General features: G+C 35.2%; 1 protein-coding gene across 6 annotated transcripts in view; it reads right to left on the bottom strand.

Moving 5' to 3' along the window:
* The window catches only part of GOLGA4 (golgin A4), a 118,329-nt gene that overhangs the window by 38,364 nt on the left and 62,780 nt on the right, over window positions 1-17,185 (bottom strand). For all 6 annotated transcript variants that reach the window (XR_015552195.1, XM_014790553.2, XM_087430715.1 and 3 more), the window contains 6 exons: window positions 14,602-14,780; window positions 10,784-10,912; window positions 8,077-8,232; window positions 2,171-6,414; window positions 1,458-1,579; window positions 939-1,069 (listed from right to left, as the gene is read on the bottom strand). Coding sequence is in view for 5 of the 6 variants with exons in the window: in XM_014790553.2 (XP_014646039.1) it covers window positions 939-1,069; window positions 1,458-1,579; window positions 2,171-6,414; window positions 8,077-8,232; window positions 10,784-10,912; window positions 14,602-14,780 (4,961 nt within the window). In the remaining variant the exon portion in view is untranslated. The remainder of the gene's footprint in view (window positions 1-938; window positions 1,070-1,457; window positions 1,580-2,170; window positions 6,415-8,076; window positions 8,233-10,783; window positions 10,913-14,601; window positions 14,781-17,185) is intronic.

Genomic DNA, 17,185 nt, shown 5'->3' with positions numbered 1-17,185 from the left:
CTCTACAAAAGTAAAAGAAAATGAGAAATTATTCAAATCCTTTCATAATGAGATTCAAAGCTCAAAAATTATCCAAAGTGGGCATTTATACGCATGTGCCATACCCTGGAATTTCAGCCTTTTCAATTACATTTAAAATAATAATTATTAGAATCTGTTCCTGGCTCAGACTTCTATTGCTGCTATAGTCAGTTGAAGCATGAGTCTCCGATTTATGCATTTTTAATCATGAAATGGTTCTTGGCATATACTGAAGGTTTGGAGTAACTAAAGAATCTGCAACCCAACCAAGAATAATTTACATTTGAAAATGTTCTCGAGTCCAAAATACTCACTAACATTCATGGCTTATCTTCATACACAAAAGTGACAATGTTAATCTACCATTAGTGGAATTAAGCACATTAAACTAACCTTCCAATAAATATAAAGATTTGGCTGAGCACTCCATTTTTTTTTCCATCTTTTTTCTCCCTTGAGACCGACAAAAACCATGCAAATTGGTAGGGATGGAGCAAAATTAACTGGCCCTCCTGGAAAGATCCGAGCTAAGCTAAGTAACTACACACTAACTATCCCATTACTTCACCCAAGCACAAGCTCTCAATTCTTAGTTCTCACACAATTTAGTCTGACTCTGAGAAAAAGACAGAGAAAAGAATCCATTCTTCCCCTTAGTAACTCACTGTCGCTTCTCTACCCACCAAGTGGACTTTACTGCCTGGTTAGTATTATCTGCTCAGGAAACTACAATCTGGCAGAAATCAATTAGACTCCTTATAAATCTGCATATAGTGTAGAAATAATGATTTGAATAATATTGAGCCAAAAAAACCCTCTACATTAGAAAAACAGGAAATTTGACAGCCAATCTCCTTTAGCACTACCATGAACTCTATTACAGCTAAATTTCAAAAGAGAAAGAGAAAATAAGGTACATCAAGGATTTCTTCATATCTTTTGGCTGTTCTTTTTATATCATCTTCTTTCTCTGCAATTTTTTTATATAACTGATTTGTCTCTTCTTGATGGCTTTCCAAAAGTTCAGCCTCCACTTCCTGGGCTTTATCTAATAAATAAAAAATGGACATAAACAAGAAAACACATTAGGTAAGAAATAATATCTATATCCCAATTTCAATAAGAACCTTTGTTCTAAATCAAATTTGATAAAAATAAATTGACCAAATGTACCCTTCTCACAGAGCAGAAGTGTCTTTATAAGGTAATTAATTAGCTAATGCTTTCACGTTCTTTCACCTGCTCCTCCCCTCCGTAACGCAAACCACTGCCAGGCAGCACAGGTTCCCAGTAGAGAACTTTCTTGAGCAAGAATAATTTTGTCTCCAGTTTAATTACTTAAAGCACTTAGCACAGTGTGAAAAGAATAAGTTTAAACTATAAATAGTCTCTGCTAATTCTGATTTGTTCTTCACTGAATTTAAAATTTTACTTACCAATGGTTTCTTTTATGGTCATTTCCAGCTCCCGTTCCTTTTGCGCCAGCTGTGCATGAAACTCCCTCATCAGCTGTTTTAATGTGGAATTGTGCTTCAACTCAAGATCTTCCTGCTCCTGTCTGAGTAACAAAGATATAAAGAGTTAACTGTTGTCATACAAAAAACAAGCTGTAAACAGTTACCTGGTCTTCACAACTGTGTATATAGTATAATCTCACTGGCATAAAAACATTTTTAAGAGCGCATACGTGTACGTGTGTGTGTGTGTGTGTGTGTGTGTGTGTGTGTGTGTGTGTGTGTGTGTGTGTCTGGGCACAGAAAACTTCTGAAAGGATATGTAAATTATGACTACCTCTAGGGAATGGTCCTGGGGATCTAAGAATTTTTCTTTTCCACTTAAAATTTTTCACCATACACATCTATTATATAATAATAATGCTAATACTAAAAATAACACAAAATGAAAATAATTACTTGGATAGGTACCTAATAACCACCATCTTAATGCAAGAAAAGGTTTTTTCCCCCCTAAATGGACATGGAATAAAACTGCCTCTGCCTTAAACTGTTTTTATTTCTTCTCAGTATTTAACTTACTAGATGTATGTTTAATACTTCAGGTAGGTGAAACTTAACTGTATTAGGCACGAAAAAAGAGTCTTAATTAAGGAGGATTGCCTTAAAAATATTTATGCTGAAAAAAAACTTACTTGATTTTCTCTTCCATTTCTTGTTCATATTCTTTCTTTATTATATCCAATTCTTGCTGATGCTCCTTCCGCAACATTCGAAGATCTTTCTGCAATTTAACAACCTCTTTCCCCAGCTTCTGCTTCTCCTGCTCTGCTCCTGCCAATTTAAACTCCAGGTCATTGTGCTCAGGCTCCATGTTACTAAGTAATTTGGGTTGGACCACATGTGATTTGGACTTTTCTTCAGCACTTTCTTCCAAAACTTCTGTGGCTTTACTCTTTCCATCCATTTGTTGTTGTAAAGTCTGTAATTTTTCATATTTTGAGGTCAACTCTTCTATTGCAACTCTATGTCCTTCCTTCTCTCTTACTAAGCAGGAATCCAGCTCTTTTATCTTTTGTTCCAAAATCTGACAGGTTAGTTCCTTCTCCTGGAGGGTTTTCTGGACATCATCAACCACATTTTCCAAGTTTTGCTTTGCCCTTATGTTATTTCTACCTCCCTCTTCTTCTACATCCTGAGATCCTATCAAGTAATATTTCTGGTTTTTTTCTTCAAGTTCTTCTTGAAGATGATTTATCATAACTTGATCTTCATGTTGCTTTGCTTCAGCATGTTCTATCTTTATTAAGAGCTCCTGGTATTTGCACTGCATTTCAGAATGAGCAGACACTGTCTCTTCTTTTTCTTGCTCTAACCTCTGCAATAGCCTTTCTTTTTCAATTAAATTTCTTTGTAAAACACTGATTTTTTCTTCACATGCCTTCTGCACACAGTCTTGGGGATCTGCTTCTTCTTGCTCAGTACACGCTGCCACATTTTTTGTTGATCTGGGTACAACTGATATTTCTGCTTGTGGTGAACTTTCCACCGACTTAAGTTTTTCTTCCAAGATGTGAATTTCTCTCTCTTTTTCCTGCAATTTCGTATTTAGCTCACTCAAATTACTTTCTGCATCTTTTTTATATTGCTGTTCTTTCTCTTCCATTTGAGTTAACAACTGCTTCTTGATGGCAGCAATTTTTTGTTCAGCTTTTTTCTTCAGTTCTGCTAATTTGGCAGTACTTTCTAACTCAAGTCTATCTTCCAATGCCTTTAACTCCTCTTCTTTGCTTTTGACACTTGAATGCACAAGTTCCAATTCTTTCTTCTTAGTTTCAAGTTCAGAGTTCATGGAAGACACTTGCTTTTCGAGTCTTAAGACTTTTTCTTCAGCCTCTTTAACCCTGTTGTCCTTTTCTTCTCCCAATTCCCGCATGTGTTGAAGTTTCTGAACCATTTCTTTCTGTTCGATATCCTTTTGTTGATTGTAATTTTTAAGAACTTCATTTAAGGACTCAATTTCAATTGTTTTCTGAGTAACATGCTCCTCTAATTCCACAATTCTTGCTATTTGAGTTTTTAACTCAATCTCTAAATTACTCTCCTTTTTCTCCATCTTGCTGTTCTTATCTTCCATTTCACCCTTTAAACATTCAAATCTTTTATTTTGCTGATCAAGGTCTTCCTTCAGTAAAGTTATATGCTCATCCTTTTCACTGGCTTCCTTTGTTTTTAACTCAAGCTGCATCTGCAATTCTTTAATAGTATTTTGATATTGTGTAAATCTTGACTGTGCTTTCTTCTTCCATTCTGAGAATTTGTTGGACAAGTGATCTACCTGTTCAAGAGCAGAAATTTTTTCTTTACTCAGAGTTTCAACTTTCAAAGATAAATCTTGCACCTGATTCAGCAATTCACGTTGTTCCTCATCGTATCGCTTACTTAGTAATGAAATGGTTGCTTCTTTTTCAGTTAGGCTGATACTATTCTGAAGTTGTGCATTCAAATCAGTTAGTTGTTTACTAAGACTGCTGATTTCAGATTTTTTTTCTTTAAGCTCTTCTTTCATCAATGTAACAACATTGATGTTTTCCGATAACTCTTTCTTCAACTGTGTGATACAAGACTCCTTTTCAGAGGCAGCCTGTTGCTGACTGCCTCCTTCCTTCTGTAAGGCTTCTTTTTCTGTTACAAGATCTTCAATATCAGCCTTCATGCTCTTAATTTGATTTTCTTTTTCTTCCAACTGATGGGTAGCCTGTTGAAAAGAACTATTTAGTGTATTTTGCTCTTCTGTTAGCTGTTTAAGTTGTGCTTCTAATTCAGAAACTCTGCAAGTTCTACTTACTAGTGCCTCCTTAACTTTAGTCGTGTGGTGTTGACAATGGGCAATTCTAGAGAGAATGGCATTAATTTTACTACTACTAATGTTGATTAGTTCATTTGTTTTAGCTTGTAATAAGGCTTCAGTTTTATTAGAGTAAATATCCAGCTGAACTGCTAGTTCCTCAGACAGTTTTTTGAATTCCAAGCTTTTGTCTTCTAGGCTTTTCTTACTCCTTTCATGTGAGGACTTCAAACTCTGGACTTCTTCATCTGTGGTTTTCAACTTGTCAGTCAACTCAGAAACTTGAAGCTTATCTTTTTCTGCCAGCATCTTCAGTTCAACTACATGCTCTTGAAGACAAGTATTTTCCTTCAGAGAATGATTCAAGTCAAGCTCCAGCTTTTCAAGCTGTGCTTTCAGTTTCGTTTCATTTTGTGAGAGAGAATTCACATGAGCAGACTTCTGGTTTAACTGTTCCTTTAACTCCTTTAATATCGTATCCTGCTTAACACCTTCTTCCTTCAGCCATGCTATTTCCTTGTTCATCTCTTCTTTTTCACATCCAAATATGAGGATCTTTTGCTTCAGTTCTGCTACCTCTTGTTCTTTTTCCTGTAATTGGATTTCATGTTTTTCCTGAAGTTCTTCAGCTTGCTGATTAAATTTCTTTTCCCAGACTGATATAACATCATTGAGTTCTTGCCTGTGCTTCTCAGTAAGACTTTCTATTTGCTCCTTTTGGTTTATTTCCAGTCTTGACACTGCATCATTGATTCCAGCTGAGTTAGCCTGTGCCATTTCCAAAATTTTGGCATTGAACTGTTTTTCTTTCTGACTAAGCTCTAGAACAGTATTTTCAAGCTCTTTTTTAAGTTTGGCTTCCTGATCCAACAATTTCTTCTTTAATGTTTCTTGCATCTCCTTTGCTTTCTGTTTAATTTTTTCCATCTTTTTTTCTTGATTTTTAAATTTGGTTTCATATTCCTCATGCAAAATACTAATACTGTCCTCCTTGGCTGATAATTTCTGTTTGAGTATTTCAATTTCTTTGCTCTGTCCTTTTCTCATTTGTAAAATTACATTTTCCTTTTCTATCAAGATTTGCTTTGTCTGTTCTTGCTCTATGTTATTATCTTTAAGTTGAGACTCATAGAGTTTGGTTAAAGATTTTACTTTTTCCTCCATTTCACTATTTTGTTTTTCAAGTTGCTGCATTAAGTCCTGTACGTGGATTTTGTGAGCATCTAACTCAGTACAAACTTCTTTCTTTTGTGTCTCAACTTCAGCTACCTGTTTGGTAAGAAGAATTCTTTCTGTTTCCAAATTCAACAACTTCTGCTGCAACTGGGTCAGCTGCTCCTCATATGCTTTTGCCTGCTCATGTGTAGTACTCTGGGATGACTGAAAAAGATCCAGCTTAGCAGATGCCTGCTGGAGTTCCCCTTCAAACCTTTTAATATCTGCTTCTAAATTTTCCACATGAACCTGATGCTCTTTCAAATGCTTGTCCTTTTCCTTCAGAAGAAGCCCAAGTTGATTAATTTCATCTTTTAATGCCTTCTCAGTTCTCTGGATAGACATCTCCTGTTCTTTAATGATACTGTCAACTTGTTGCTGGTGATGACTTTTCTCTTCATCCAGCTTGGCCTCTAATTCCTGCTTCACTTTATCTGCTTGATCCTTTAGTACAGAAAGTTCTTCTTCAAGCTTGTCACGGGCTTTTAATACTTCTGACAGTTCAGAAGACAAGGATTCCAGTTCTGTTTGCTTCAGATCAAGCTTTTCTAAAGTCTTTTCATTCATCTCTTCTATGTGGGCCTGGAAGAGACTCTCTTTGTCTTTCGACAATGTTTCTTTCTCTTGTTCACATTTTTCTCTAAGTTTTTCCATGTCAGTCTGATGCTGCTGCTTTAAGATTTGGAGTTTTTCAGTCCAAAGGTTATCCTGCTGATGTTGTAGGCTTTCCAATTCTGTCTTGTGTTTTTCAACCATGATTGTAATTTCTTTGTTGTGCTTATTTTTTTCAGCTTCCAAATGAATAGCTAAATCTTCTGATTGATTTTTGCTTTCTTGCAAGCTTTTTTCCAAAGAACTTTCTAATTCAAGAATTCTCTGTTAATAAAAACAGACATATTTTTATTAAAGTACAGACCTGTTTATTAGCAATGATATACATGACATGATGTCTACATCTACTTAAATTTTTAAATTTAGATAAATAACTCTATGTATCACACCAAACACTAGAAAGGACAAAGAATCGCTGCTCAATTCCTAAAGGAATCATATAACAAAGAAAAGATTCTATTTTTTTTTTTAATTTTATTTATTTATTTATTTATTTTCCCCCCCAAAGCCCCAGTAGATAGTTATACGTCATAGCTGCACATCCTTCTAGTTGCTGTATGTGGGACGCGGCCTCAGCATGGCCGGAGAAGCGGTGCGTCAGCGTGCACCCGGGATCCAAACCTGAGCTGCCAGTAGCGGGGCGCGCGCACTTAACCACTAAGCCACAGGGCCGGCCCGAAAAGATTCTATTTTTAACACAATTCAAAATTCCAGATTCTCTCTACCAATATTTGGGTAACTATTTCAACCACCTATATATTCAAGAGTATTCTGAATAGACAGTCAAAAAGAAATAAATAATAAAGTAGATAATAGTAACTATTGGTAGGAAAATGGGTATTTTCTTCTATTTTTTTAAATGCCTATAATAGTATTCTATTACTTTCATAGTTTAATTTTGGAAGAAAAATAACGTATCTGGTTTTTCCACCATAAAAATTATTATTTAGAAGGTTTTTTGCAAAAAGAAGGAACTTATATAAACTTTACCAAAGATTACTATTATCTCATGAAAATATCAATCTTGATTCTGATGGAAAAAAATCTAAGTAAGGCACAGCCATAGAATGTCAGAGCTGGAAAGGTCTTAAGGAATTACCAAATCCAATCTCTTCATGTGACAGGTGAGGAAATTAACATATAATTAATTTACAAAGCTAGCAAGTGGAAGATCTAAGCTTCCTGAGTACCCATTTCCTTTCACCATGCCACCCCACATAAATGTTGGAAATGGGAAAATAAAGCATAGTTTAGAAATATGGGTAAGAAGTGTTGAGTCACTGCCTAAATCAGAGCAAAAAGTCTAAATAAAATAACCTCAGCTAAATAAAATAACCTCAGTCCATTTATTCAAAACAGGTCATACATTTCATATACTGCTGAGGGAAGGGCCAGAGGGCCTTAAAAATGTGCACACTGAGACATATATACAGATACATGCATTATAGGACTATGTTTAATACGGGAAAATTGGAAAAAACTTAAATGTAAAAGCAGGGCATTGGCATAACTAAACTGTGATATAAACAGAGAATGAATTATGTCCAGGACGCGCTATGAGATGAAGCTGGAGAGGCAGGAAGGTGCCAGGACAAGTGCTGCCTACAAAGTGAGGTCATTCCCTAAAGATCAAGGGTGAGTAAGCAATGAAGTGGAGATGCTGCAGAGCCTGAGTACAAAGAATCAGAGTAAGTGGCTGAGAGAAATACAGCCAGCTAAAAGAAGAGTCAGGAGCACCATGTAGCAAACACCAAAACCACTCCCATGAATAGCTCTTACCATCTAAAAATGAAGTGCATGCATATGTAAATCTAACTCAGTAGAACAAAAGCTTCTCTACAACTTTATACTGACTGGAGAGATAACAAGGGTTTTCACATACAAATAATTTCACAGCTCTGGAACCTGAATATTATTTAAACTTACAGTTCTGTAAGTCTCTGCTTCTTGCTGAAGGTCCCGAAGTTTATTTTCACTCTCTGTGAGGATCGCTCTTTTCTGCAACTCTAACTCTTCCAGGGCCAAAGATTCTTGCTGTTCTCTTTCTTGGGTGATCTTCAGATATTCTGATTGACTTTTTTCCTGTGCCAATAACAGTAATAACACTTTAGACCCACACAAATCTTCAGCATTCCCAAAGCATTTCCAAAGGAATCACTCATTTCATCTGATCTGCACATCAGCCCTGCAAGCTAGGCAATATCATCATCTCTCTCTTCCCATGCTCTAGTCTGCAGAAACAAGGGACTGTGGCTTTTCCATTGTGGTCTGGCCAATCTCTGCCACAATTCCTATTAATATAAAAAATTTTGTTCCAGTAACCCTGCTATGTCTGCTATTTTTCCACTACTTTAAATATTTTGCAAAACATCGCTGAAGATGAAGGGTCACACAATTGCCACTACCTCTTCCCTGTACTGCAGAGTTTGTATTTCAACTCTAGGCTGAGAAACTAGATTGTAAGTTTATATAATTTGTGAGAAATACCTCGTTATAATAGGGAACCCACATGGAAAACCAAATCAAAATCAGATGATTACATGTGAATATACGGGTTACATCAAGGAAATATCTAGAAAAGCCTATGTAACTCTTTTCAGATAATCTGGGCTCTTTTACTGCCCCATCAATCCTGAAAAGCTTCTTCTTTGATTGCCCTTATTATGTACCAACATTCATATTAACAGTGTTTACTGTTTTGAAAAGAGAAGCTCTAGAGTGCACTTTTAACATTTAGTGGCCTTAGACTCCAATTAAGTATACTTACGCATACCTATTGCTTAGAATTCATGTTGCCAGCAGCAATATTTTCAGTTCACTGTACTCTGGTGAAGCATATTGTTTTAAGGAAAGATTCTATACCATATTATAAGTAGACTGATAAGAAAATATTAGTTTCTATAACACCAATTTTAAAACATCATTTTAAACATATTGTTTAATGTAAACTATACTTTAAATTTATCTTTATATGCCCATAAAAATAAGAGAAAAAATTTTGATAGTCTGTTGAATTTTGACTATCAACTCAAAGCTAACTTCTTTGAGAAACTAGGTAGAAAGGGCAGTGGAAGGGGGTAAGCACATGTACGCATGTGTGTGCTTTCTGTGCGTCTGTGTCCTGCTCTCTCTACTCGGAATATCTCTGAACGTATCAGTTCCTAGAACACAGTTTTAACAAGGCCAATGTTCAAGGCTCAGTGCCCCCAAAGGCCAACTATTCTAGCATGAAAACCTATAATAGGTCTTTATGACAGGCATTTATAGTGCCATTCCCAGCTTCATTTTTGTCCTGCTTTGTTCCTTAATTTCCATGCCCCTATTTTTAAATTTATGCTGTCCTGTTATAGTTTAAATATTCTTGTAAACTACTTTAAATACTTTCTGGACCAACAAAGAACACAAATATGTGCCCATACACATGTACATTTCACAACCAGAGGCTAAACCCCCTTAACCTCAACCAATAGCACTAGAAATCCATGTGGCTATTTGCCCCACAGAGATGAGAGAACTCCAGCAGTTCAAGAATCACTGCTGCTGGAAATTCCCAGAGCCCCAGATCCAACTGAGAGTGACAAAAAATGTATAAAAGAAAAGAGATTTTTTTTTTTTTTAAAGGAATGGTTTTATTTATTTATTTATTTATTTAATTTTATTTATTTATTTATTTTCCTCCAAAGCCCCAGTAGATAGTTGTATGTCATAGCTGCACATCCTTCTAGTTGCTGTATGTGGGACGCGGCCTCAGCATGGCCGGAGAAGCAGCGCGCCAGCTCGCCCTCGGGATCTGAACCCGGGCCGCCAGCAGCGGAGTACGCGCGCTTAACCGCTAAGCCACGGGGGCCGGCCCAGAAAAGAGATTAAAATTATAAATACTATTTCTCATCCTTTTGCACTGAAAGCATTTTTAAATTATACAAATTATCTTATGAATAATAACTTCATATAAAAACAAACTACATTTTTGGCATTAACACTTCTTATGGTAACTTACATAAAAAGCTTTTCACAATTCAACAAAAAATATTTTTTTGTTGTAAACTTTCAAATTACACTATTCCAACAAATCTTTCTTATCCTTGCTTTTCTGGTTATTGTTTTGGTTAATTCAGTCAGTTGTGTTTTATTTTACTTTGCTTTTTTAAACATCATATGGATTGAAAATTACTACTGAAATTATTCTACTTAAAATGAAAACTAATTGGTCATTTTCATTTTTTCTTCTTTAAAATTCACTTCAGACAAAACTTTCTGAGCCTTGCGCTCTGGTACATTCAGTCTGGTGAGTTTTTAGACCTTCCTGAGTTATGCAGTTACTGATGCACTGCTTCAATTAACCTGTCTTCTCCTTTACTTCTCCCTAATCACAGCCTACCGCCAGGGTGAGAGGAATGATAACAAACGAATAAACTGATGAATGAAAGCTTGTTAGATTAGAAATTTAATTTTCACACAATACTAAGACAACAAGCTCTGACAGCCTCTTTCCTGCCCATCTCCTAACCTCTCTGTATACTCAAAGGTCAAGCCTGCCAGTAGCCTGACCTCAAACTGGGAGGCAGGGGTGAGGGGATGACAACTTTATAATGCTGTGAAGTTTATCTATAGCAAAAACAAAATAGGTACTTACAAGAGCTGCTTTCATTTGCTCCTGAAATTCCCTTTCTTGGGTCTGAAACTTCTTGGTCAGTTCCTGCTCTTTGCTGGCCAGCTCTTCTTCATGAAGCTTCTGTAGTTTAGCAATTTGTTCTGAGGATTTCTGAAAATCACCCAAATAGTTACAGTAAAACACCCAGAATAAAATTTGCAACTCTACAACTAAATAATACTTTATTACAGTTCAATCATCGAGCTAATAGTTTCTTAAAGGCAAAAATCAGATCGTATTTCCCATATAAATTAAAAGTCACCAGAGTCTCAATAGTTAAAAGAAAAACCAGTAAAGTTTTGCTCCTCATTTAAGGCAAGGAGAGCTGCTGCTGCAGTAGTCAGTCCTATGGGGTTGAAGCTCCATTTCCACAGTCAGGATGGGGAAGCATAGCAGAGGGAAATAAGGATGCTATCAGAGAGGGTGTTCCACCATGGTCAAGCTGCCCTGGCTGCACCAATCTAATTACACCTAGCTTTCCAGGCATGTACGACTTGTTAAAAAGTATTGGCCTTGTTCTTTCTTGAATAGGAAGACAATCTTATAAAAATGCCAAACCTCCCTAAATAAGTCTAAAAATTTAATATAATCAAATAAAACTACCAATAGAAGGGGGTGGGGTGTCCATTAAACAAAATAAACAAGCAAGAATAGCCAATACTCTTTTGAAAAATAAGAGTAATAAGAGGAGGCTACCAAACAGTAGAACATACTATAAAACCAGAGTAATTATAACAGTGTAATAATAGCACATGGTCATAAAAAGCAATGGAATAGCACAGAGAATCCAGAAAAAAAAACCTATATCTAGCACTACAATAATTTAGTATGTAACAAAGATAGTATGTCATATCAGAGAGGAAAACATGGATTATTAAATAAATGATTTGGAGACTACTTGGTAGTCATCTGGAAAAAATTTAAATTGAACCTCTACCTCACTCCTTACACCAAATAAATTTCAGTTGTATCAAAGATTTAACCATAAAAAATGAAAGCATATAGGTGCCAGAAGAAAAAGTAGAATTTTTTTTAATGATCTCAAGTGAGAATGTTTTTAAAGCAGAACTACAATCCAGATAGCATTTAAGGAAAAGAAAAATTTCTGCACGGCTAAAAAAAACCCCCCAAAACCAAAAACAAATCATAAACAAAGTAAACAAATAACAAAACAAACTAAGAAAATTATTTGAATCAAAGCAAACATATAAAAATATGTTTATTATACTGGTAAGAGATGCACACTGAAACTACAGTGATGTCATTTTTTTAACTGATGAGTTTGGAAAGATAAAAAAGTTAGGTAACACCACCTTTGTGAGGAGGGAAACATTCTAATACATTGCTTGTGTAATGTATAAACTGTCTTCCCATAGAGCTTGTAGCAACTATGCAATAAATAAAAATAATCATAATCTTTGCTTGAGTAATATTCCACTTCCAGGAATCTATCCTAAAGAAATACATATGAGTAAATATAATAAGGATATTCCCAATTTGCAATAGCAAAAAATAAAAACTTGAATATCCATCAGTAGAAGACTCATTAAATTATGAGACATTCATACAATGAAATCCTGAGCAGTCTTTAAAACAAATGAGGCATCCAGTCTTAGTCAACATAGTATTGGAAGTCCCAGCCACACAAATTAGGCAAGAAAAAGAAAAGGGATCCAAACTGGAAAGGAAGAAGTAAAATTGTCACTATTCGTAGATGACACAATTTTATGTATAGAAAACCCTAAAAAATCCACAAAAACTAATAGAAATAATAAACGAATACAGTAAAGTTGCAGGGTACAAAATCAACATATAAAAATCAGTTGTGTTTCTATACCCTAACAATGAAACAGCAGAAAGAGAACTCAAGAATACAATCCCAGTTACAATCACAAAAAAAGGAATAAAATATCTAGGAATAAGTTTAACCAAGGAGGTGAAAGACTTGTGCACTGAAAACTATAAAACATTGTTGAAAGAAATTAAAGAAGCCTCAAAGAAATGGAGAGATATTCTGTGCTCATGGATTGGAAGAATTAACATAGTTAAAATGTCCATACTTCCTAAAGCAATCTACAGATTCAGTGCAATCCCTATCAAAGTCCCAATGACATTTTTCACAGAAATAGAACAAAGAATCCTAAAATCTATATGGAACAAGAAAAGACCCCAAATAGCCAAAGCGATCCTAAGAAAAAAGAACAAAGCTGGAGGCACCACACTCCCTGATTTCAAAAACAATGAAAGCAGACCACTATCTTACACTATACACAAAAATTAACCAAAAATGGATTAAAGATTTGAATGTAAGACTTTAAATATAGGCAGCATGCTCTTTGACATCGGTCTTAGCAGCATCTTTTTGAATATGTCTCCTCAGGCAAGGGAATCAAAAGAAAAAATAAACGGGACTACATCAAACTACAAAGCTTCTGCATGGCAAAAGAAATCATCAATAAATAAAAAGACAACCTACCAATTGAGGGAAGATATTTGCAAATCATGTATCTGATAGATGGTTAATATCCAAAATATATAAAGAACTCATACAACTCAACAAAAAGGCAAACAACCTAATTAAAAAATGGGCAGAGGATCTGAACAGACATTTTTCCAAAGAAGATATACAGATGGCCAACAGCCACATGAAAAGATGTTCAACATCACTAATTATTAGGGAAATGCAAATCAAAACCACAATAAGATATCACCCCACACCAATCAGAATGGCTATTATTAAAAAGACACGGAATAAAAAGTGTTGGAGAGGATTGTGGAGAAAAGGGAACCATCATACACTGCTGGTGGGAATGTAAACTAGTGCAGCCACTATGGAAATCAGTATGGAGATTCTTCAAAAAATTAAAAATAGAACTACCATATGATCCAGCTATTCCACTTCTGGGTATTTATCCAAAGAACACGAAAACACTAATTTGAAAAGATATATGTACCCCTATGTTTACTGCGGTATTATTCACAATAGCCAAGACTTGGAAGCCACCCAAGTGCCCATCAACTGATGAAGGGATAAAGAAGAAGTGGTATATACATACCATGGAATACTACTCAGCCATAAAAAAAAGACAAAACCTTGCCATTTACGACAACATGGATAGATCTTGAAGATATTATGCTAAGTGAAATAAGTCAGATGGAGACAGTCAAATACTGTATGATTTCATTCACATGTGGAAGATAAAACAACAGTAACAACAAACAAACACATAGATACAGAGAGTGGATTGGTGGTTACCAGAGGGGAAGGAAGGTGGCAGGAAGGTGAAAGGGGTAAAAGAGCACTTTTGTATGGTGACAGATAGCAAGTAGACTTGGTGATGAACACAATGTAGAAAATGTACAGAAGTTGAAATATAATGACGTACACCTGAAATTTATATAATGTTATAAAACAATATTACCTCAATAAAAAAATTAACTAAAAAAATGAGGCATTATTACCAATTTTCAATGGTAAGCAACAATCTCCAAGACAGATTATTAAGCGGAAAAGCAAAACATACTATATACATTACGCTATCTTTTTCCAAAAAAAAAAATTAAAGACAGGATTATAAAACATAAGAGAAATTATATGCAGAGATTATCTCTGGGAAGTATATCCAAAAAGATATAAATTCATTTCTCTATCAAAGTACTTTTTTCCTATATCCTGAACATCATGAAATGGTCAAGGACTAAAGTATACATTAACTCCTCTTTATAGCCAAAGATTGTAGGAAAAGCATAAGACTTAAATAAAATTCCTGTAGCCCATTTCAACCCAGAATTATTCTTACTTTCATTATATCAATAACCTCCTGTTTCACCCGACTTAATTCCTGCTGAAGACAGATGCGTTCCTCCTCACTTGTTTTTTCCATAGCTTTTATTTGTTCATCCATTTCTGCCTTCATTTTTCTCCGCGATTCTTCTGTTTTTTGTGCTGTACTCAAGGCTTTTTCAAGTTCCTCAAAAGCTATAATGAAAACAGCAGAAAACAAGTATCTCAAGAAATACCATCATTGAGCTAGTATTTTATATTCAGTTTACGGGAACTAAGAGCAGCAGTAGCAGGACAGGTTAAAAAAGTCATCACTGTTTTAGGCCAAGATATTTCCGAGTAGTTCAACAAAGCCACAAGAAACGTCCAGTCACTGAAACCAACTTGTCATTGAGTTCTGGATTTGAATCTTAAGACTGCTTATATGAACTTAAGCTCAGAAGTTTGAAAAAAATATTAAATTACTAAAGGTTCCCCACTACCCCCACAAGTGTCCTAATGGAGAGCAAATTCAAAGAAATGAAGACTTGTAGCTACTTCTGTACTATATAAACATCAATTGCTTTTTTGTTTGCTATGTAGTTCTTATCTATTATCAATAATTAGGTAATACTATTATATTCTCACTTGGACATTTTTAAGAATGGAAAAATTAATTCTTTGGCCAATCTTATTTTTAAAAACCTCTTAACCATATGATAAAAGAGAAGAGTTGTTTTTTTTTTTAACATTTACTGGCTGAATTACATATTTAAGCAATGTATTTTGAAATGAAACCTACTACTTGTGTAAGTTATACCTCTATAACTACTAGAGCCGTTAACAAGAAAGAAACCTTTACCTGATTCAACTGTGTATAGTAAAGCACTACCAGCAGGGAGTTCTTAGGTGAGATAAGGAAGAATTCAGGGCCTGCAAAATCAATCATCTAGGCCAGAGTAGTAAGATCTTTAAGGAGGCCAAAGAGCTCAACCAGCAAAATCAGATAGGATGGGTATTAACAGCTGGGTAACTTGGCACCAAAAATATGTGTGTGTGTGTTTATGCATATTTGTGTGTATGTGTGGACATGTGTATTTGTGCATATGTATGCATGTGTGCATTGTATATGTATGTGTATGCACGTGTGCACACGTGTGCATGCGCACACACACAGCCTTGCTCTCTCTCTCTCTCTCTCTACTGGCTTAATGATACCCTGTGAAAATCCTACTGCTATTACCATCCTAGATTATTTTTTTAGCCTTCACAGAAGAGAAGACACCAGACTTCCCTTTACCATAGAGATAGACTATAAATATCAATTTTCAAGATGGGTTTTTAATCCTATCAAGAAATTATGTCCAGGGGAGACAGTTCATTGACATATGTAGCATTTTCACTCCCAGTGGTATAACAAATGTGGGACTTCAACATATGACATCTCAGAAAGAAGCCCTTTTATTAACCACAACCTTATTAACAGTGGTTTGGGCACAGCAACTGCATACCTGAGGACAAACATCTGGTCTAACATCTATAGCAAGTTGCATTAGGTACAGAAAAAGGCAAGAGAAAGGCTGAATTCTGGTAACAACTGGGAACCACAACTTACTTTGCTCATCACTTAAAAATATAACTTCTCTGGCAACCATATATCTTTGATATAAAAAAAATTTTATCCAATTTATTCATTTTGCCCAAATGTATATATGGCCCAAATGGTATAAATGTATATACATATGCCAAAAGTATAAAACCAATGCTCAAATAAGGTCTCAATTTTAAAGAAATATTAATTAGCTGAAATTATTTTTAAAGATTTCTACTCTAACTTTACTGGTATTTGCCTGCAAACACCAAGATGATAATCTTTAGATATAAATATGTTGGAAAATAAAATATGTAAAGAAAAATGTTGTCTTTTATTTATATATTCTTTTACTACAATTTTTAGCATCAAGCATAAAGAACTATCTCTTGCTACTAACAAATTAGTTTCCTAATTTCTTAAAAAATCAGTCAAGTAAAGTGATCAATTATGGGAAAGAGATTCTGTAACAGAGTGCTCACTGCTTAGTTTGTGCTGAAGCTTTAAACCTGGGAAAGAAAAACATGGAAAAAGGAACAGTAATATTTTTTAATGCTTGGCTGTCATTAGCGTCTTTTCATTACTGTTATTATTCAGTATGTAAAATTGTATCTCAGCACTTCTAAGCACTAAGGAATATCGTAAATCAGGCTCTGGAGAACCTGAAGATAGTTTTGATATTCTTTCAGGAAAATAGAGTTTTAAATGAAAAACTTTTGTCAATTAAAATAAATAAATAAAACTAGGGGCCAGCCCGGTGGCGTAGTGGTTAAGTTTGCACACTCCACTTCAGTGGCCTGGGGTTTGCAGGTTCGGATCCCGGGTGTAGACCTATGCACTGCTTATCAAGCCATGCTGTGGCGGCGTCCCACATACAAAATAGAGGAAGATGCACACAGACGTTAGCTCAGGGCCAATCTTCCTCAGGAAAAAAAGAGGAGGACTGGCAATGGACGTTAGCTCAGGGCTAATCTTCCTCACCAAAAAAAATAAATAAATAAAACTGTATATAGTCCATATCAAGTGAATT

The sequence above is a fragment of the Ceratotherium simum genome, chromosome 5 (genome assembly GCF_057802395.1).
Source record: "Ceratotherium simum simum isolate JZ-2026a chromosome 5, ASM5780239v1, whole genome shotgun sequence".
Lineage (NCBI taxonomy): Eukaryota > Metazoa > Chordata > Mammalia > Perissodactyla > Rhinocerotidae > Ceratotherium > Ceratotherium simum.
Note: the sequence above shows the minus strand (reverse complement) of the source record. Positions and strands in the feature narration are given on the sequence as shown.